The sequence below is a fragment of the Carcharhinus amblyrhynchos genome, chromosome 1 (assembly GCF_965287045.1).
Source record: "Carcharhinus amblyrhynchos chromosome 1, sCarAmb.v2.hapA, whole genome shotgun sequence".
Lineage (NCBI taxonomy): Eukaryota > Metazoa > Chordata > Chondrichthyes > Carcharhiniformes > Carcharhinidae > Carcharhinus > Carcharhinus amblyrhynchos.
In genome coordinates, this window is record NC_137324.1 from 178,469,304 (window position 1) to 178,492,673 (window position 23,370).

The 23,370-nt window shown below is 45.8% G+C and overlaps 1 protein-coding gene across 4 annotated transcripts in view; it reads right to left on the reverse strand.

Annotated features, from left to right (window-relative positions):
- LOC145347981 (protransforming growth factor alpha-like) overlaps positions 1-23,370 on the reverse strand; it is a 181,613-nt gene that overhangs the window by 22,366 nt on the left and 135,877 nt on the right. The window contains exons 1-2 of one of the 4 annotated variants that reach the window (XR_013887893.1): positions 17,054-17,203; positions 7,119-7,220 (exon numbers count right to left, since the gene is read on the reverse strand). Coding sequence is in view for 3 of the 4 variants with exons in the window: in XM_080196052.1 (XP_080052178.1) it covers positions 7,119-7,220; positions 17,054-17,090 (139 nt within the window). In the remaining variant the exon portion in view is untranslated. Of the gene's footprint in view, positions 1-7,118; positions 7,221-17,053; positions 17,204-23,370 lie in introns of those variants that run through there. The other 3 variants (XM_080196052.1, XM_080196064.1, XM_080196073.1) reach the window with 3 other exon arrangements.

Sequence of the window (23,370 nt, forward strand, 5' to 3'; positions counted from 1 at the left end):
CAGAACCTTTTGGAATATTGATAGGCGGAGGGCTCTGCGTGTTCAGGTACACAGGTCACTGAAAGTGGCAACACAGGTGGAAAAGGTAGTCAAGAAGGCATACGGCATGCTTATCTTCATCGGCCGGGGTACTGAGTTTAAAAATGGGCAAGTCATGTTTACGCTTTATAGAACCTTAGTGACGCGGAATATAGTGGAGGCTTTGGAGAGGGTACAGAAAAGATTTACCAGGGTGTTGCCTGGTATGGAGGGCATTAGCTATGAGGTGAGGTTGGAGAAACTTGGGTTGTTCTCACTGGAACAACGAAGGTTGAGGGGAGACCTGATAGAAGTCTACAAGACTATGAGGGGCATGGACAGAGTGGATAGTCAGAAGCTTTATCCCAGGGTGGAAGATCAATTACTAGAGGGCATAGGTTAAGGTACGAGGGGCAAGGTTTAAAGGAGATGTATGAGGCAGATTTTTTTTTTTTTTACACAGAGAGTGGTGGGTGCCTGGAACTCATCACTGGGGGAGGTAGTGGAAATGGATACGGTAGTGACATTTAAGGGGCATCTTGACAAGTACATGAATGAGATGGGAATAGAGGGATATGGTCCCCGGAAAGGTAGGGGGTTTTAGTTCAGTCAGGCAGCCTGGTTGATGCAGGCTTGGAGGGCCGAAGGGCCTGTTCCTGTGCTGTAATTTTCTTTCTTCATGCGTGCTATTGAGACAGAGTATATGATTCATAGAGAAGGAAAGGAGAGGATGCAGAATATAATGTTACAGTCATAGCTAGGGTGTAGAGAAAGATCAACTCAGTGCGAGGTAGGTCCATTCAAAAGTCTGACAGCAGCAGGGAAGAAGCTGCTTTCGAGTCGGTTGGTACGTGACCTCAGACTTTTGTAACATTTTCCTGACAGAAGAAGGTGGAAGAGAGAATGTCCGGGGTGTGTGGGATCCTTAATTATGCTGGCTGCTTTGCTGAGGCAGCAGGAAGTGTAGACAGAATCAATGGATGGGAGGCTGGTTTTGTGATGGATTGGGCTGCATTCATGATCCTTTTGTAGTTCCTTGTGGTCTTGGGCAGAGCAGGAGCCCAGACCAAGCTGCGATACAACTAATGCTTTCTATAGTGCATTTGTAAAAGTTGGTGAGAGTCGTAGCTGAGATGCCAAATTTCCTTAGTCTTCTGAGAAAGTAGAGGCGTTGGTGGGGCTTTCTTAACTATAGTGTCGGCGTGGAGGGGGACCAGGACAGGTTGTTGGTGATCTGAACATCTAAAAACTTGAAGCTCTCGACCATTTCTACTTCGTCCCTGATGTTGACAATGGCATGTACTCCACTAGGCTTCCTGAAGTCAATGTTTTGTTGACATTAATTGTATTATGATTATTGCAAAATGCTGTAAATTATCTGTAAGTGATCACTCAAACATGCTGTGATTGTTGTCACAAATATTCACCCATTAACGTAATTAGCTCATCCCAAAACACAACAGGAGAGTTCACCCTGGTACCTGACCCAATATTTAACCTCAGCACAACACCAATCAGCATTGCACCATCATCTTCTGCTTGATCTGCCTTCCATCCAATCACACACCTTTCTTTCCTCCTCTCTGCACCAATTCCTCCCCCCTCCCGCCCCATTTTCCTGCCTCTCCATTTGGTTAAAACATCTTCCATATCCCTAAGTTTTTCTACTTCTTATGAAAGATCAGCAGTCCGAATGGAAAACATCAATGTGTTGTAGACACAAATTAATTTACAATCCATTTGTGGTTTCTATCTCAAACAATATTTGCCGCTGAAAGAAATGAGCTCCATCTCAGTGTAACGTGACTACACAGCACTGAGTCATCCTGAGCCTGCTGCCGATCAGTCCGGGTTATAATCCAGCCCCAACGCAACAGGAAACGGTACGTGGGAGGGAGTTAAAATTTTCTCACCTATAAAGGTTTATCCCCACTCCCCGGCTCGGGGCTTCTTCCCAGCTGTTCATAATTTTACTGGGGCCTTTGAGCTCCACAATTCAACAAGATCACGGCTGATCATTGCCTGAACTCCACCTTCCCACACTAACCCCACATCCCTTCATTCCCCAACCATCCACAAATCCATCATCTCAGTGTTAACTCTACGCAATGACTCAGCATGATGGGGGGGGGGGGGGAGAAGAATTGTAAAAATGCACACACCCGCAGTGAGGAAATGGCTGACCCCTGATGAAACTGTGATTCCATGTTCCCAGCCAGGTGGGTAAAACACCCCCTCAGCATCTACACTCAGTCCCTGAAGAGTTTTAGATGTTTGAAAATGAGGTCACTCATTCCTCTGAGCTTTCAGGAATGTAGGCTCCTGCTCCTCAAACTTCTCACTGGACAATCCTCTCACCTCAGGATCCAAAGTGTCTACTTCAGATATGATGTGGAGATGCCGGCGTTGGACTGGGGTAAACACGGTAAGAAGTCTGACAACACCAGGTTAAAGTCCAACAGGTTTATTTAGAATCACGAGCTTTCAGAGTGCTGCTCCTTCCTCACTCGAGTTGGACTTTAACCAGGTGTTGTGAGACTTCTTACTTGTGCTTCAGCTCAGTGACCCCTGTGAAAATCTGTCAGAAATCTACTGAACATTTAAAAGTCACGATCCAAAGACATAATGGCCACGTGGTGTACAACAAACTGACTGTCAGGGTGAGTCCTGCACTGCCTAGCAGCAAGCCCAAAGCAAATATCTTGACTGAATCTTAAAGATCTGCCCCTTTTAGAACGATTTCTAGATCTCAAGGGGCAGGAGCGCTTACCCACCCCCCCCCCCCCCCATACCCCACCAGCCTTCACCCCCACCCCATTGCAAGGCCTTCTCCAGCACTCCCTCCACTGATTGCTGATGACTATCCTTCAGGAGTGTACGTCCAGCCTCTTCTCACTAATTTCTTAATCATCACAAGACAGACAAGAGTCATTTTGGGAGATTTGCAGTGGGGGGGGGGTTTGGTGGTGGTGGAGTGGAAAATCAGCAAGGAGTTTAAAATCCCCCCCCCCCCACACAAAGCTCTCTGGATGTCTCCCAAATGCAGAGTTTTATCTCCAATATTGAGGACCTGGCTTCTCTGAAAGGAGATTGTGGGCAGCATGGTGACTAATACTACTGCCTCACAGCGCCAGGGACCCAGGTTCAATTCCCAACTTGGGTCACTGTCTGTGTGGAGTCTGCACATTCTCCCCGTGTCTGCGTGGGGTTTCTCCGGGTGCTCCGGTTTCCTCCCGCAGTCTGAACGACGTGCTGGTTGGGTGGATGGGCCATGCTAAATTGCCCCCAGCGTCAGGGGGATTAGCAGGGTAAATGTGCGGAGTTATGGTAATAGGACCTGGTGGGATTGTGATCAGTGCAGACTCGATGGGCTGAATGGCCTCCTTCTGCACTGTAGGGATTCTATGATTAAAAAGCTTTTTGAATAAAAGCATGGATGCCCCTCCGGTACACCCCTCAAGCAGGCTTGTCCCCCCCATTCAACTGCAGCTATCTCCACGGCAACAACAAGTGATCATCAACCTGCAGAACTTTGTCGTCTAACCTCCCGTGAGAAAGGGAACAGGGGTGGGGAGGGGTGGGGTTGGGGGTAGTGGGCTGAGACGCACACGGCCTCCTTTGAAGAGCATTAAAGTCACTGGTGAGGCTGTTGAAAATTAATTGGAATTGTAAAAGATTAATCACCTCAGAGTGACTCCAAAAGTAAAAACCTGACAGTGGAGCTCAAGTAACATCATAAAACACAAGAACAAAGCTTTCCGCTGGCTTTGAACTCTACATTTGGCCTTGAAATGCTGCAGTGATGACTGCAATTATAAAACCAATCTGAGTGTGAACATTACTTGTGAACATATTGACAGTGAGAGTATCCGAGACTCACTACAGTTCGATACCTGATGTGGATTTCCCAATCACACCGTGTTACAGCACAGATGATTTCCATTCAGCCCATCTTGCCTGTGCTAGTCAGCCACTTGGTGATTTGAGGTGTGGGGGGAGCTGTCTTTCTGAAGCTTGGAGCTAGGTTAAATTATTGAGACATTCTACATTAAATAGCCAATCCTTTTCCAGATTCTCTAAAAGATCCTTCTTTTTCCACCTGGCCTCGAGGATTGGAGGGTTTGGATGATGCCATTTACGAAAAGCAGTGACAGTACAAGCAAATTCTATTTACGTAACACTTTTAACATCCTGCAACATCCCAAAGAATCTTACATGATAGAACATTACAGTGCAGTCCAGGCCCTTTGGCCCTCCATGGTTTTCACAGGTCAGGGCAACAAACTAAAGCCCCTCTAACCTACACGATTCCAATATCATCCCTATGTTTATCCAATGACCGTTTAAATGCCCTTAATGTTGGTGAGTCCACTACTGTTACAGACAGGGCATTCCACGCCCTTACTACTCTCTGAGTAAAAGAACCTACTTCTGACATCTGTCCTATATCTATCACCCCTCAATTTAAAGCTATGTCCCCTCGTGTTAGCCATCTCCATCCGAGGAAAAATGCTCTCACTGTCCACCCCATCTAATCCTCTGATCATCTTGTATGCCTCTATTAGGTCACCTCTTAACCTTCTTCTCTCTAACAAAAATAACCTCAAGTCCCTCAGCCTTTCCTCATAAGACCTTCCCACCATACCAGGCAACATCCTGGTAAATCTCCTCTGCACCCTTTCCAATCTTCCACATCCTTCCTATAATGCGGTGACCAGAGCTGTACACAATACTCCAAGTGCGGCCACACCAGAGTTTTGTACAGCTGCAACATGTCCTCATGGCTCCGAAACTCGATCCCTCTACCAATAAAAGCTAACACACCGTTTGCCTTCTTAACAACCCTATCAACCTGGGTGCCAACTTTCAGGGATCTATGCACATGTACACCGAGATCTCTCTGCTCACCCACACTACCAAGTATCTTACCATTAGCCCAGTACTCTGTATTCCTGTTACTCCTTCCAAAGTGAATCACCTCACACTTTTCTGCATTAAACTCAATTTGCCACCTCTCAGCCCAGCTCTGCAGCTTATCTATGTCCCTCTGTAACCTGCAACATCCTTCCGCACTGTCCACAACTCCACCGACTTTAGTGTCATCCGCAAATTTACTAACCCATCCTTCTACACCCTCATCCAGGCCATTTATAAAAATGACAAACAGCAGTGGCCCCAAAACAGAGCCTTACGGTACACCACTAGTAACTGAATATCTTTGGTGCCATGGCATGGGGCTGGTCCTCCTTCCCCTTAAAGATCCCGAAAATACAATCTGAGACATCAGGGACCCCGGCACCTGGGAAGCCACACACCAATCGTGATTCTCTCTCGTTCCCACAGAATCTCCTATCTGTCCCCCTGACTATGGAGTCCCCAATGACTAATGCTCCATTCCTCTCCCCCCCTTCCCTTCTGAGCAACAGGGACAGACTCTGTGCCAGAAACCTGTACGCCAGGGCTTACCCCTGATGAGCTCCTCCCCCCCTCCAACAGTATCCAAAACAGTATACTTGTTATACAGAGGAATGGCCACAGGGGATCACTGCGCTGACTGCTTCTTATCCCTTCTAACAGTCACCCAAGTATCTTCATTATTATACCCAAATATATTCATCAGAGTTCTAAAACAAAGCATGACACTAAGTCAAATAAAAGAAATTACAACAGGCAAAATGTTTTAATTTTATTTATTAGTGTCACAATTAGGCTTACATTAACACTGCAGTGAAGTTGCTGTGAAAATCCCCTAGTTGCCACACTCCGGCGCCTGTTTGGGCACACAGAGAGAGTTGAGCACAGCTTATGTGCCTAACCAGCACATCTTTCGGACTGAGAGGGGAAAATGAAGCGCCTGGAGAAAACCCACGCAGACACAGGGAGAATGTGCAAACTCCATACACAGAGTGAGTGGAGGCTGGAATTGAACCCGGGTCCCTGGCACTGTGAGGCAGCAGTGCTAACCACTGTGCCACCGCACCACCCGTATTGCAGATGCTGGAAATCTGAAACTAAAAACTACTTCCTGAGGTGAGAGGATTGTCCAGTGACAGGTTTGAGTAACTGAAAGTGTCAGCAGGTCAGGCAGTGTTTGCAGAGAGAGTTCCTGTAAACTCAAAGTAGCTGAATTTGAACAAGTTAACTTCCTCAAGGAAGTTTAGGGGAGGCGATGGCCTAGTGGTATTATCACTAAATTATTGATCCAGAAACCCCAGCTAATGTTCTGGGGACCTGGGTTCGAATCCCATCACAGCAGATGGTGGAATTCGAATTCAATAAAAAATATCTGGAATTAAGAATCTACTGATGACCATGAAACCATTGTCAGAAAAACCCATCTGGTTCACTAATGTCCCTTTAGGGAAGGAAATCTGCCGTCCTTACCCCGGTCTGGCCTACATGTGACTCCAGAGCCACAGCAATGTGGTTGACTCTCAACTGCCCTCCAAGGGCAACTAGGGATGGGCAATAAATGCTGGCCAATCAGCAACACCCAGGGTTTGCATTTTTATAGCACCTTTCAAAATTTCAAGTCACTCCAAAATATTACATTAGGAATGTCGGAACAAGGGGGGGGGTGGACCATTCAGCCCTCCTAAACTGCTCCACCATTCAACTAGATGGTGACTGATCCATATTTTAATACCATCTATTCACCTGGGTTCAGTAACCCATAATATTCTCAGCCAATAAAAACTACCAATACCAGGCTTGAAGTTTAAAAAGGACTCCCAAATATCAGCAGATATTCTGGGGGAGAATGTTCCAGGTTTCCCAGCCACTTTGTGAGGAATCACTTCCTGACTCCACTCTGGATTGCCTGGCTCTCAATTTTAGATTCTGTCCCTCTTACTCTGAACTCTAGCCCCCCTCATCCCCACCAACGCCCCGCTCCCACCTTCCAGAGTTTCTCTCGATCTGCCCCATTGACTCCTTAAACCTGTTTAAACACCACCCTCCCCCCCAATCAGATCACACCTTAGTCATCAATACGAGGGACGTCGGAATATAATCAAGCACTTTGTAAACTCTGTCTACACGATACACATTAATGCCAGAGTTAAACTGTATGAAATGCAGCAGGGATTGTGTTTTTGTACCTGAGCAGTTGATTTGCTTTTCTTGTAAACATAAAGATTTCTCTGTGTCCATCGTGAGGTTAGAACTCACACCGGCAGCAGCACGGTTAAACCAGGCCAAACCTAAAGACATTAAAACAGCTTTCAGCTGGGAACATACCGATTTCTTCAGGTTAAATTGCACAGAATATCCAATTTACAAACCTGTCATGTGGCCCAAATAATCCCAGCCTATTTTTATACATCTCCTGCCACCCTCTCAATCTTGCCCCATCAGCAAGACCTTCCTCTGGGATTGAACCATTGTCCTTGATCCCTACTCCATTCCTTAGCCCTGAATCCATCCTGGCGTCCCCTCTGTGGCGAAACCAGACAACTCACAACCTTGGTGTCATAACTGATGCTGGAATGACCATTAACTAGATATCCACACCATCAGCAACTCTGCTCACCTTCACCTCTGAACTATTGTCTGATCCTGCCCCTCCTCAGCTGATTTGCTGCTGAAACCCTCAATCATGTGACACAGTGGGTTAGCACTGCTTACTCACAGTGCCAGGGACCTGGATTCAGTTCCCAGTTGGGGTGGAGTTTGCACGTTCTCTCCATGTCTGCGTGGGTTTCCTCCGGGTGCTCTAGTTTCCTCCCACACTCCAAAGATGTTAGCTTAAGTGAATTGGCCATGCTAAATTGCCCCTTAGTGTTGGGGGGAAACTAGCAAGGTAAATACATGGGGTTATGGGGATAGAGCCTGGGTGGGATTGTTATTGGTGCAGGCTCAATGGGCAGAATGACCTCCTCCTGCACTCAAGCGATTCTGTATTTATGTTGATACCATGACTAAAATGAGGTAACACAATGAATGGTGGTTAAGAGATGATGAGACGGAGTACAGGAAAGATAGAGAATCTGGTGAACTGGAGCGACAACAGTAATCTCTCCCTCTATGTCATCAAAACGAAGGAGATGGTCATCAACTTCAGGAAGTGTAATGGAGGACATGCCCATCTACATCAATGAGGATAAAGTGGAAAGGATCGAGAGCTTCAAGTTTCTAGGTGTCCAGATCACCAACAATCTCTCCTGGTTACCCCCATGCCAATTCTATAATTAAGAAAGCCCGCCTACTTTCTCAAGAGGCTAAGGAAACTTGGCATGCCCACTACGACTCTCACCAACTTTTACAGATGCCCCACAGAAAGCACTCTTTCTGGTTGTATCACAGCTTGGTATGGGCTCTTGCTCTGCCCAAGACCTCAAGGAACTACAAAGTGTTGTGAGTGAAGCCCAATCCATCACACAAACCAGCCTCCCATCCATTGTCTCTGTCTGCACTTCCCACTGCCTCGGAAGTGCAGCCAGCATAATCAAGGACCCCACACACCCCAGGCGTACCACTTTCTTCTATCATGAAAAAGATACAAAAGTCTGAGGTCACGTACCAACCAACTCAAGAACAGCTTCTTCCCTGCTGCCGTCAGATTTTTGACTAGACCTACCTTATATTAAGTTGATCTTTCTCTGCACCCTAGCTATGACTGTAACACTACATTCTGCACTCTCTCCTTCCCTTCTTCCCTAATGGTATGAACATTGTTTTGTTTGTACAGTGCGCAAGAAACTATATTTTTCACTGTACACTAATAAATGTGACAATAATAAATCAAATAAGAGGAGACACTAGGAATACAATTAAGGCATCCCCACCGCCAAGCAGATGATCTCACACACAAGGAAGGACATTCTATTCCCTTAGCATGCGGTGTGACCAGGACTGACATTGTTTAACATGCAAATGCCAATCACTAATCAAATCCATCCTGACCAGTATCACTTCACAGAGGATTGTGGGTGTCAAAATGAAGGGCTGTGTTTTGTTAGAGATCAATGTAAAATTTGTGACACAGGGATTTCCTGTATAGTTCAAATTCTCCTTCCTGAGAAAGTCAGAGTGTAAAATAAGGCAGTAAAATTCATCAGTACAACACCCCGGGATAGGCTGGACAATATCCTTGTACACAAGTACAGACAGTCCAATCAAGTTGAAAGATTCTGGAAAAGCAGTGCATATCAATAAGCTACAATGACAGACAGGAGTTTTGGAAATGGAGACTTGGAACTGCAAATCCAAGGAAAATAGCACAGAAAATCATTGTCTAAAACAGATTGGTATCATGGCTATTTTCACCTTCTGCTTTAGTACATCTGAGCAAACACCCCCACCCTTTGCTGTTTGAAAGCAGAAATTACTGTGCAAAGATATTGAGAAACTTTAATACAAACAGAGTCAAAACAGACAACAGGTAAAGGGGGATAGGGGTCAAATGGGACTAGCTGAGTTCAGGAAACCTGGTTGGCATGGATGAGTTGGGCCGGACGGCCTATTTCCGTGCCGTATATCTCTCTGACTCATTGAATATAGAACCTCACTGCCATCTACATCAAAAGAACCAAGGCAAGGGTTAAAAATCAAATTGCACTTTACTTCACCTGAGAAAATCTTATATTTATTTAGTGTCTCTTGCAACCACATAAATCACAAAAAATTACACAGAATTTACTGGCCAGCAGGTCTATACTGGCTTCTGTGCTCCTCCCAACAATCAACTCACTCCAATCCCTATGATCTTCTATTCCTTTCTCCTTCACATGTTTACCTAGATGATCTATATTATTTGCCTTAATGTTCCCCATGGTAGCAAGTTAAACATTTACACCACTCTCTGGGTAAAGAAATTGGAGCATTAGTAACTATCCTGTTCTTAAAGTCCCTAGAGGTGGTCTTCCCCATAAGTGGGAACACCTTCCTGATGTCCACCTTATGGAACTGCTTCATAATTTTAAAGATCTCTATCAGATCACCCATAACACCATAAAACATAGCAGCAGAATGAGGCCACTCAGCCCATCGAGTCTGCTCCGCCATTCAACATGGCTGATATTTTTCTCATTCCCATTCTCCTGCCTTTTCCCCATAACCCCTGATCCCCTTATTAATCAAGAACCTATCTATCTCTGTCTTAAAGACACTCAATGACCCGGCCTCCACAGCCTTCTGCGGCAAAGAGTTCCACAGATTCCCCACTCTCTGGCTGAAGAAATTCCTCCTCATCTCTGTTTTAAAGGATCGTCCCTTTACCCTGAGGTTGTGCCCTCTGTGGTTCTAGTTTTTCCTACTAGTGGAAACATCCTCTCCATGTCCACTCTATCCAGGGCCTCGCAGTATCCTGTAAGTTTCAATAAGATCCCCTCCTCATCCTTCTAAACTCCATCAAGTACAGACCCAGAGTCCTCAACCGTTCCTCGTACAACAAGCTCTTCATTCCAGGGATCATTCTTGTGAACATCCTCTGGACCCTTTCCAAGGCCAACACATTCTTCCTTAGAAATGGGGTCCAAAACTGCTCACAATACTCCAAATGGGGTCTGACCAGAGCCTTATCCAGCCTCAGAAGTACATCCCTGCTCTTGTATTCTAACCCTCTCGACATGAAAGCTAACATTGCGTTTGCCTTCCTAACTGCCGACTGAACCTGCACGTTAACCTTAAGAGAACCCGCCATAATTCCTAGATGACATATTTTAGCTGTTGGTCTGAGGATAAATATTGACCAGGGCACTGGCAAGAACTCCCCTCCTCTTCTTTACTGGTCATATTGTACATCCACCCAAGAGGGCAGATGGACTGGGTTTAAGATTCATCCGCAAGGTATCACTCCCAGCAGTTTAACGCCCCTCTAGGCTGGGAATATCGGTTTAGATTATATAATCATGTCTCTGGGAGTGGGTCCGTAACACATGAGTTTCTGAACCAGGGGCATTAGAGTTACCCCAAACACAACCATTATCCTTGAAGGCAGTTCTCCCGCACAGAGTAAATCCTAGTCATAAGTAACCCCTGGTCCTTATTCTGTGGAGAGTTTCAACTGTTTACACTGTCGCCCTAGGATTAAATTTGGCACTAACATTAGTCCTCGACAATTTCAATATTAGTTGACTGGGTTACTTATTCAATAGCTCGTTAATTATCAATCACAACAGGTTTATTTGGTAGCATGAGCTTTCGGAGCGTTGCCCCTTCGGCAGGTGAGTGACTCACATGGTGAAAGGACAACACTCTGAAAACTCATGCTACTAAATAAACCTGTTGGATTTTAACCTGGTGTTGGGAGACTTCTTACTGTGCCCACCCCAGTCCAATGCCAGCATTGCTACATCATAATTACCAATCACACAAACCAAAATCATTCTTGTGTACTCACTGTAAGTTGGAAATGTTAAGCAAGGTCAGAGAAAGAAGAAGGGGAAAAGAAAAGCAGGGGAGGACTGGGAGAGGATGATAACAGGAGAGATCTAACATTGAAAGGATAGATCCAAGAGGTATTTTTTAAAGAATGCTCTTTTACAGTTCAGGGTAACCACCCATGTTGCCATTAGCCTCAGACTACAAACCTCAGGGTGCAAAGTTATTTCAACATTCAAAACTGCATTTTTTCAGAAAATAATATTTTGGGATCCGGTATATGATTAATTTGAGATTGACAGGTGGTGAAGGCAGCAAAACAGAGGAACAGGTTGAATAAACACGGGCCACGATTTAACTAACTGCGGGCACAAACCCCGTACTGCCAGTAAATCTCAGAGGCCAAAAATGGAATTTACGTGGGAGATTTTCAAATACAATCTTCCCATTCTCTCCTGGTCTGGCACGATCAAGTTCACTCCCAGAGGGAGGGTGCAATGCCGATTAGCATAAATATTATATTTCATTCAGAAACAAAATCCAGTTGTGACGACACCACAGGGCTGTGCGGTGTATGTATTGCCCCGAGGTGGTGAGGGACATGCCTGGGCACTGCCTACTGGGGAAACCCATTGGGGAGGTGGGGAAAGTTTGCCCTGATGCTTGCGTGGTGGGGTGGGGGATGCTCCCACCACATGCCTGTTGGGGTGAGGGTGGTGGGGGGGGGGGGGGGGGGGGGGGGTGGGGTGGTGTTTAATCTCAGCACAAAAGATGGCACCCCGATCTCTGTGAAACTAGCCTTGTGAACTCTATCAAGCTCCACCCTGCCAAAGTGTCAGCACAACCCACATCCCAGATTCTCTGTGCACCGAGTGCCTGAAAATCTGGAGAGAAAACTCGGCTGTGCATCAGAGAGATACACACTGGCTTTCAGTCTGAAACTGACACTCTGACAAATTTGGGGAAAATTCTGCCCAGAATAACAGAGTTGCATTTCCCAGTGGAATACAGCACACCAACATGAAGCATGAACTAATATATAACTGCTCAGGAAGTAAAGAACAGTATTCCTTCTACTTTTAATGTACTGTTGAGAGATTAGAACATTAAAGTACAAAATAATAGATAATTCTGATTGGCATAGAAATGATCAACGTTTACTGTGTAGCAAGTGCTTAATCATGTACTTTCCCCACCACTGACGCACAGTGGCAGCCGTGTACCATCTACATAATGCACTGCAGAACTCACCAAGGCTCCTTCAACAGCACCTTCCAAACCCACCACTTCTGCCACCTAGAAGGGTAAGGGCAGCATGGAAACATCATCTGCAAGTTTTATTCATCATCAGGAACGGTGGAAATATCTCACCGTTCCTTCACTGGTGCTGGGTCAAAATCTTGGAACTCTCTCCCTGTCAGCACTGTGGGTGTACCTACATCACACGGGCTGCAGGGGTTCAAGGCGGCAGCTCACTGCCTCCTTCTCACAGGGCAATTGTGATGAACAATAAACACTCACTTTGCCAGTGACAGCCGCAACTATGAACATTTGAAAATTGAGGCATTGCTTCACTGGGAGTCAGTGTAGGTCAGAGGATCATAGTGAACAGGACTTGGTAGAATAGGAATTACAATTGCAGAGTACTGGATGAGCTCAAATAACAATCAACCCTGTGAATCCATTTGTTCTATGACTTCAAGCTAGTGTACGTCAAAATAATAAATTTAATTGGAGTTATCACTCAAAAGAGAGAGTGAGGACACATTGTTCCAAATTTCCTTAATGAAAATTGCTCTAAACCTTCTTGCTGACAACCTCTAACCAAGAAATCTCAAAAGACACAAAATAACTGCTCACTCAAAAACACATTTCTGTCTTCAACATTTATTGTACATTTTCATGGATTATAGACAACCAATTTAAACTGTGATTGTTGAAAACACATTCAAAGATCAGAGAATCCCTACAGTGCAGGAGGAGGCCACTCAGCCCATCGAGTCTGCACCCAACTCATATCCCCATAACCCCCACATATTTACCCCACTAATTCCCCGACACCAAGGATCAATTTATTATGGTCAATCTACCCTAACCCGCATATCTTTGGACTGTGGGAGAGAACTGGAGCACCCGGAGGAAACCCACACAGACACGGGGAGAACGTGCAAACTCTGCACAGACAGTGACCAGAGGCCAGAATCGAACCCAGGTCCCTGGTGCTGTGAGGCAGCAGTGCTAATCATGGTGCCACCGTGCCGCTCATTAAAGTATAAAGTAATAGATAATTCTGGTTGGCCTGGTAACGATTTGTATTAGGGAAACATCAAAAATTCCAAATTGGTGGTGAATTCTGATCGGTGGAATGCTGGATAACACAAAGTTTACAGTGTAGCAGGTGATTAATCCTGTACTTTCTCTTACTCTGGATTACAAGGCTGACCAGATGAAAGGAGAGAATCAGAATGCTGAAAGTTATCCTGTTGCCAGCTGTGTGATGGTAGAAGGGCCCCTGCTCCAATTGGACTTTGTACCCGAGCCAAGACTCCAAGACATCACAAATTATACTCCATCTCCGAGGTCAGAGGAGGAAGTAATTCAGTCACAACTCATTCTAAACCAAGCAGGCAGGTGCCCAACAAGGGTGGCAACTGATTAACCCGCAAAAGTGGCCAAACAAGTCACTCTGTTCAGATCAGGCCACTGCAAAGACTAACAAAAATAGGATGGTGCATCTACGGGAAAGTTAAATAAACACATTCAGGAGAACAATGGTTTACACTGACCACGGACGAAATAAAGCAAGAGAAGCTTTGAGCGGCAACATGAGGGAGCTGGGCTAAACAGCTCGATTTGAACATACAAATTAGGCCATTCAGTCCCTCAAGCCTGCTTCACCATTCAATAAGATCATAACTGATCTGGCTGTAACCTCAACCCCACATTCCCAAAAACCCTCCGATAATCTTTCACCCCCTTGTTAATCTAGAATTAATTGATCTTTGCTTTAATGATATTCAAAGCACCTCCGGGTGCTCCAGTTTCCTCCCACAGTCCAAAGGTGTGCGGGTTAGGGTGGGATTGACAGGATAGATTCCGAACTGATCTAACGACTCAGAAGTGGCCATCACTGAGACACTGTGGGACATCAGCAGAGACTTGTATACAACCACAACCTGTAACCTCGAGGAGTGATGCTGTAAGACAGGGTAACACGTGCTAAGCAGTGGAAGCAGCAAGCTTTCAGACAGAGCTAAGCAACCCCACCCAGCCAATAAATCTGCAGTTTTGCCCCACCCAATGGTGAACAACTAAACAATAATAAGAAAGGTTATTTCCTTTCAAAAATATCCCCACCCTCAACGTAAGGGCAGCCTAGCATATCATTGCAGAAACGTACGGAACCACTATAAGTCAGAGGTGCCAAGTAGATGATCCATCTCCTCTGGAGGTCCCCAGTATCACAGATGTCAGTCTTCAGCTAATTTGATTCACTCAAAATATCAAGAAATGGTTGGAGGCACTGGATACTGTGAAGGGTATGGACCCTGGCTATAGTTCTGAAGACTTGTACTCCAGAACTTGCTGCTCCCCTAGCCAAACTCTTCCAGTACAGCTACCACACTGGCATCTACCCGGCAATGTGGAAAATTGCCCAGATATAAACCTGTTGACACAAAGCAGGTCAAATCCAATCCAACCAGTTACCACCCTATCAATCTATTCTCATTCATCAGCAAAACGAGGGATGGTGTGATTGTGAGTGAGTGCTGCACTGTCAGTGATGCAGTGTGTTGGAGGAGATGTCAAGAGGGTAGATAGGGCCACTATATAAGCAGCACTATTCCAAAAAAAGAGCAAATGATTAATGTTTAGATCTCGAGCAACATCACTAAAAACAATCTCTATTGGCTGCTGTACTTGCACTTTCAAACCTTACCTAATTGGCTAGGATGGCACAGTGGTTGGCACAGCAGGGTCCCAGGTTCAATTCCCAGCTCGGGTCACTGTCTGTGTGTAGTCTGGGCAGTAAAAAGTCTGACAACACCAGGTTTCAGTCCAACCGATTTATTTGATAGTAAATTGATAGCAAATTTTTTTTGGGTGAAAAAAATTTGCGAGAAGAATTGATAGCGATTTATTTGATAGCAAATAAATCGGTTGGACTGAAACCTGGTGTTGTCAGGCTTTTTACTGTGTTTACCCCAGTCCAACGCTGGCATATCCACATCATGTGTGTAGTCTGCACATTCTCCCTGTGTCTGCGTGGGTTTCCTCCAGGTGCCCGGTTTCCTCCCACAGTCTGAAGGAGTGGTCAGGTGCATTGGCCGTGCTAAATTCTCCCTCAGTGTGCCTGAACAGGTGCCGCAGTGTGGCAACTAGGGGAAGTGGCTTCATTGCAATGTTAATGTAAGCCTACTTGTGACAGTCATAAAGAAGTGCTTTGGGATGTCCTGAGGTTCCGAAAGATCTTGTATCAACATAAACCTCTACTTTCACTGGTGGCAACAAACATCCAGTCAACAGTAAGTAGCCCAGTGAAGCAGATTTCCTTTGTAAATTGTCTTAAAACTCATCATCTAACGGCCGTTGCAAATATTTAGCAGCCGCCACGACCACCGTGCATCTCTTTACAACCAACAAAGTACGTTTTAAACTCTGCTCACTGTTGGAATGAGGGAAACAGCAACCAAATTGTTGCCTGTGGGATCTTGCTGTGCACAATGTGATGATGACCAGATCACCTGTTTGTGAAAGTGGAGGAGAAATAAACACCAACCAGGGCTCCAGGGAAACCCACCTGCTCCTCCACGGGGAGGGTCTGGGAGAGCAGACAGAGCCTGGGGTTAAGGCAGCTCTCCTCCGGCAGTGCAGCACTCCCTCAGCACTGCACCAGTATCAGCCTGCAGTTCTGTACACAAAACTCTCTGCAGTGGGACTTGAACCCAGAATCTAGTGACTCAGAGAGTGTTTTGCACCAAGTCACACTGACACAGGAGTAGCTCAGCAAGGTGAAATATTAACCAGCCTGCTTTCTGCTAACACTCTCACTCTCTCTCTGGCCCAGAGATGGGTCACGCCCGGACTTGTAGCTGTCAGAATGGGAAATATTTGGGGCCCTGGGGGGTCAAGGTTACATTTCAGGATAAGGTGAGGGGAGGCTTGCATTGTGTTAGTAACAAACATAGAAACCCTCGGACAACTCTCCCCCTCCCCCCAGAGCCAGGCTTCACCAGAGAATCAAAGCAGCAATGAACTGAACCAGAATTTAACCTCCCCCCCCCCAACACACACACACCACACTCTACCCCGCCCCAGTATCTCCCCTTTCACCCCACCCCAGCCCAACACTGTGCTTCCCCCCACAGTGCTACCCCTACCACCCCCCCACAGTGCTACCCCTACCACCCCCCCCCACAGTGCTACCCCTACCACCCCCCCCACAGTGCTACCCCTACCACCCCCCCCCACAGTGCTACCCCTACCACCCCCCCCCACAGTGCTACCCCTACCACCCCCCCCACAGTGCTACCCCTACTACCCCCCCCCCACAGTGCTACCCCTACTACCCCCCCCCACAGTGCTACCCCTACTACCCCCCCCCCACAGTGCTACCCCAACCACCCCACCCCCCACAGTGCTACCCCAACCACCCCACCCCCCACAGTGCTACCCCTCTCACACCCTGTGCGTCTCCCCCAGCCTCACTCACCTGTGGTCAATAGCACAGTCAGTCCGCAGTTCCACATTGTATCGCAGCCGCTGCTCTGATCAGCTGTAACTCTCTGTGTGTCGGTGTCTGAGTGTGTGAGAGAGCAGCGATACACCTGCTACACACACTGAGCCCACAGCACAGGGACAAACCTGTCCCTGTGCTTTCTCCCCTTCCTCCTTCACAGGGGATCTCTGCTGATAATCTCACTCCAGTTCCTGAACTCAGACACTTCCATCTCTCTCTCTCTCTCCCTCTCCACCATTAGAAACTCTATAGCCAAACTGGTTGGACGCATGCGTCAGTCACTTGATTTGGGAACGAGAAATGGGACTGTTGCAAAATGCCAGCTCCCTCCGATATAAATAAAGAAATAAGCAGCTCCTTCCCCCACTGCACATTCCCATGGCTGGCAGTGTAATGTTACAGAGATTCCCCCCTCCTGTATGTTGCTAGGTAACTGGCAATGTAACACCAGCCCATGCCTCCTCACTCACTGAGTTTTATTCCAACTCTCCAATCCTGCCAGACTGCCGGCTGTAAAACTGCAAAACTCAGATAGCTGAACTGGCCAAGAACGCTGCAGATAAGATACCCCGTGACAGCCTGGGACCCGGAGTCAGCCTGTTATTACAGGGTGTTGACATGTTAAAACAGGTAAATTCACAAGGTGGGCTTTTCTTTTCTGTAATTTGGGCTGGACGCAACTGTACCTTCACCGAAAATAACTCCTGTCCTTCAAGAGGTTCCAAATATCAGAGTCCCAGAACTTGTGTTAAAACTGCAGAGAATTCAAGCTCCCAAAGAAAGTATTGACATTAAACCTGCTACATCTTTTTCGGCAGATTTTCTCCCTTTTTTTTACACTGGTTAATTTCTAATGCAATTCTTTAAAAAGATTTTCAACAAACTTTCAATGGAGGAATGTTATTCTAATACATGGCTCAGGGATCTATGGAATTGAGAGCAATGTTGGGTTTTAAGTCCGCCTGAATTGACTTTCCATCAGGATTGGGGTGGGACTAAAACTGATGTTTCTTATTTATAGAGTCATAAAATCTTACAGTGCAAAAGGAGGCCATTCAGCCCATCGAGTGTGCACCAACCACAATCCCACCGGGGCTCGATCTCCATAAACCCGTGTATTTTTACCCTAGCTAGTCCCCCTGACACTAAGGGGAATTTAGCTTGGTCAATCAATTTAACCCTCAAGTCTTTTGGAAGGAAACCAGAGCACCTGGAGGAAACCCACACAGACATGGGGAGAATGTGTAAACTCCGCAGTGACAGTGACCCAAGCCAGGAATCGAACCCGGGTCCCTGGCGCTGTGAGGCAGCAGTGCTAATCGCTGTGGCACCGTGCTGTCCCAGAACGGTTTAGCTCAGTTGGCTTGACGGCTGGTTAGTGATGCAGAGCGACCCCAGCAGCGTGGGTTCGATTCCTGTACTGTCTGAGGTTACTTATGAAGATTCCACCTTCACAGCCTGAGGTGTGGTGAGTCTCAGGTTAAACCATCACCTGTCAGCCTCCAGTCATCTGGTGACTTCACACAGTACGCAATGTTAGGATACAAAGAAGCAAGAAAAAGACCAGATCTTCTGAATTTATATCCAAACGATGCTCAGAGCAAAAAGCACTGACGGACAAATGAGTGGGAAGGTGCTGACGACACAGGCAGGCTCTCAGTGATGGACAGGTGAAAGCTGAAATATTTTGGATGTGTGTCACGAAGCGATGGTACAGAAAAGATGATGTTGGAAGGAATGTTTGAGAGAGAAGGGAGGCGGAAGATCAGCTGGAAGAATGTTCCTGTCGTGTGAGGAAATTGAAGCAAAACAGGGTCAAATTTGTAAATAAAGAGCATTGGAAAATGGAGCCGATGATTAGAACACATTTTGGGGATAAACAAGACTCAGAGAACAGCCCGAAAAAGGCAATTTTTTCAGATGATATAAGAACCAACCATTGGTGATTGATTCCTATGCCACGCGCAAACAGTGCAGTTTGTTTTACTCCATTCTTCCACCTTCTTCTGCCAGGAGGCAAGTACAAAGGTCTGAGATCACATAGCAACCGACTCAAGAAGAGCTGCTTCCCTGCTGCCGTCAGACTTTTGAATGGACCTACCTTATATTAAGTTGATCTTTCTCTACACCCTAGCTATGACCGTAACACTACATTCTGCACTCTCTCCTTTCCTTCTCTCCTAACAGTGTGAACGGTATGCTTTATCTGCATAGCGCACAAGAAACAATACTTCTTACTTTACCCCAATATATATATGATGATAATAAATCAAATCAAGTCAAAGTGTCAGCATCAATGGTAAGATCAGCATTTAGTTCCATTATTAATTGCCCTTGAGAAGGTGGTAAGGAACCTTCTTGACTGTCACAGCCCATGAGGATTATAGCTTTTTGTAGCAGTTTGATACAACTGTGTGACTTGCTCAACCATTTCAGAGGGCAGTTGAGAGTCAACCGCCTTGCTGTGAGTCTGGAGTCACATATTTGCCAGATTGGGTAAAGGCGACAGATTTCCTTCCCCAAAGGACATTAATGAGCCACTTCTGACAATCAAAGTTATTTCATGGTCAACATTACAGACATTAGCTTTTTATTCCAGAGTTATTCAATGAAATAAATTTAAGATTGCCCAATTTTTGGGATTTGAACCTCATACCAATGAATTATTAATGATTGGAGTCTCGTGCCAGGAACAATCTGCCCCGAAAGAGCTGTTGAGGCTGGAAGTCAATTGAAAATTTCAAAATTGAGATTGATAGATTTTTGTTACAAACAATATTAAGGATTATGAAACTGAAGTGGATAAATGGTGTGAAGATACTGATCAGCTGTGATCCAGCTGGATGGCAGAACAGGCTTGAGGGGCTGAATGGCCTCCTCCCTGCTATGAAATAGGTGACTGCCCACAAGACGTGTGGCCTGTGGAAGTAGTGGGATATGTTTATTGACAATTCTTGTTAACTGGGGGAAATAAGCCTGTCTATTGCCCTAACCCGAACAAGTCATTGATCATTGAAATAACAGTGTAATCGCTTGATTATTTGTAAATTCTGCATTGAGGTCGCATCCACCTTGGCATTCCCACAAGGCACTCAATCATTCAGAAATTGGCAATGTGAGCTGTCCGGCAGAGCCAAGTAAAACTAACTAGACCATCTGAAAGCTCCTGGCTTGCATTAGCATGGAGAAAATACCGCAGCAACTTTTAATGTGTTTATTCTCCCTGCTTCCCTGTATAATTAAGGTGTATCTCCAACTGCTTAACTCCTCTAATGTGGTTAACACTACTGCCTCACAACGCCAGGGACCTGGGTTCGATTCCTGGCTTGTCTGTGTGAAGATTGCACGTTCTCCCCGTGTCTGCGTGGGTTTCCTCCAGGTGCTCCAGTTTCCTCCCACAGTCTGAAAGATGTGCTGGTTAGGTGCATTGGCCGTGCTAAATTCTCCCTCAGTGTACCCAAACAGGTTAGAGTGTGGCGACTAGGTGCTTTTCACAGTGACTTCATTGCAGTGTTAATGTAAGCCTATTTGTGACACTAATAAATAAACTTCCAACTTTTATTGTTTAAATTTGATCCCAAGGGTAATTAAGACATCTCTTCCTGGTGTTCTGGGTCAATATTTATTCCTCAACCAATATCACTGAAAACAGATGATCAGTTGATTATTCACTGTGCGGTTTGTGGGATCTTGCTGTGTGTTAATTGGCTGCCACATTTCCCACATTACAACAGTGACTGCACTTCAGAAATACCCCACTGCCAAGTGCTTTGGGATGCCCTGGAATTGTGAAAGATATTATAGAAAGGAAAGGTTTTTTTTCCCAATTTTCCCTCCTCTTTCAGTGGAGAAGTGCTTTGATCCTTGGATATATTAAAATGGTTCACCACACATTGCTTTCATTTTCATGTTTTTCCAGATTTTCAAAGCCCTCCTGGGAAGGGCAGATCTTAGATTATGCTCAGAGTAGCTACAGATTTCTGACTTTCTCTATCCATTAATTATAGTGTTGAATTGTATTTAGGCAGTCGGCGTACATTGGGGATTCGCTTGTGCTGCTGTGTATAGGAACACAAGTCTATAATGTGTGTCTCCGTATATGAAAATGTGAAAGAGTGTAAAGATGGGTTCCAGCTCTATCCTTAACTGCCTGGTTATCTGGAATTGAACAATGATAAGTTGTGTTTATACTGCACTGTGAATTTAGTAAAAAGTCCCTGGATATTTCCCAGAAGCATTATCGAACGCAGTCTGACACTTAGCCTTCGGAGGAGAATGGGACAGGGGGCCACAACCTTGGTCAGAGAGATAGGCCTTAAGAATATCTGAATGGAGGAGAGAGAGAGGGGTGGAGAGGTATAGGAAGCAAATTTCTGAGTTTAAGACCCTGGCTGCCAAAAGTGAAGCAATGGAAGGAGATGGATTGGGTGCCCCACTCAGTTGCCCCATTTTTCCCCGTTTGCCGGATTGCTGAGTGCTGCAAGATTGGGCTGTCCAGGAACATGGCAAGAAGTCCCTGCTGAACAGGGACTGCCAAACTTAGTCATAGCCTAGCTTGGTCATCGTTTACAGTGAAAGAACTTTCTCCAACCTACCCAACACTGACAGATGGTTTATTTTTATTATTCATAGTTGGTGTGTGAGCATCACTGGTGAGGCCAGTATTTATTGTCTATCCATAATCGTCCTTGAGAAGATGGTGGTGAGCTGCCTTCTTGAACTGATGCAGTCCATGTAACGTAGGTACTCCCACAGTACTAAATGGCACTGCTGCCTCACAGCACCAAGGACCCGGGTTCGATTCCTGGTTTGGGGTACTGTCTGCATGTTCTCCCCATATCTGTGTGGGTTTCCCCCCACAGTCCAAAGATGTGCGGGTTAGATGGATTGGCCATGCTAAAATTGTCCTTTAGTGTCAGGAGGACTAGCTAGGGTAAATGCAAGGGGTTTTGGGGACACAGCCAAGGTGGGATTGTGGTCGGTGCAGACTCAAGGGGTCGAATGGCCTCCTTCCACACTTTAGGGATTCTATGGTTCTAAATTGGAAGATTTGGGTTCCACAAACCTCTCCATCACGGACCTGGCACAAGTCAGTGGTGTGATAGAATGCTCCCAGTTCCCTGGATGAGTGCAGCTTTGACAATACTGACAAAACTCAACGCCATCCAGAACAAAGCAGCCCACTTGATTGATAGGTCACTTGATTGATATCCCATTCTATCCCCCTCGCTATAAAGGCCAACATCCCATTCGCCTTCTTGATCACCTGCTGCACCTGCAGACTGGGTTTTTGCGACTCGTGCACAAGGACCCCCAGGTCCCTCTGCACTGTAGCATGCTGCAGCTTTTCACCCTTTAAATAATAATCCCTCCTACTATTATTTATACCAAAGTGGATAACCTAATTACAGGGTAGCCATTATCCTGAAGATTTGGACATCTCTGCTTGACCTTATGTTCTCACATGAAAACAGAGGGAATGTTTTTACTTCCCAGTATCATAAACACTCTTATTACAAGCACAGGATGGATGTGAAATGGCCATGGTTGTTTCTGTGAGATGAGGATGTGCTATAGAAAAGCATATCTTTCTTCCATTCATATCCATGTCAATAATGTCCCATAGTTAAGAAGTCTCACAACACCATGTTAAAGTCCAACAGGTTTATTTGGTAGCAAACGCCACTAGTTCTTGGGGCTTTGCCCCTTCGTCAGGTGAGTGGGGAGTTCTTTGTCTCATGTTAGACTGGTGCCACATTTAGAAATTCCTTCAGAGAATTTCTGATCAAAAGAGATCCGAGTGAAATGCCAATCCGAGGATCATGTTGAAATTACACTGCTCAATCAGCAGAGCTCCCAAAGGAACTGCCAACATTGATGGGGAGTTCTCTGTAACTTTGGTGCTGGTGGCATTTCTCCAGAGTATCCATGGATCTTTTGCCCCTTTATATATCACCCTCCGTCAATACTGCCACCCTCTGCATGTGTAGACCCTAATCTGGCTTCCTGCATATTCTCAATTTTAATCGTTTCAATGGCTGTGCCTTCAATTGCCTGGGTCCTAAATTCCTTACCTCTGCTCCTCAACCTCTCTTCCTCCAGAAAGAATGATCCTACTTCTTTAATTAACCAACCCTTTGGTTACCTGCCCTACTATCCCCTTATGCATGTGCTCAATGACAAATTCTGTCTGATAGAACTCCTGTGAAACAGCATGAGATGTTTGACTGCAGACAGAATGTCACTTATACATTATCTGAAGGGTTCTGTCTGACACTGTAGTTTGCATA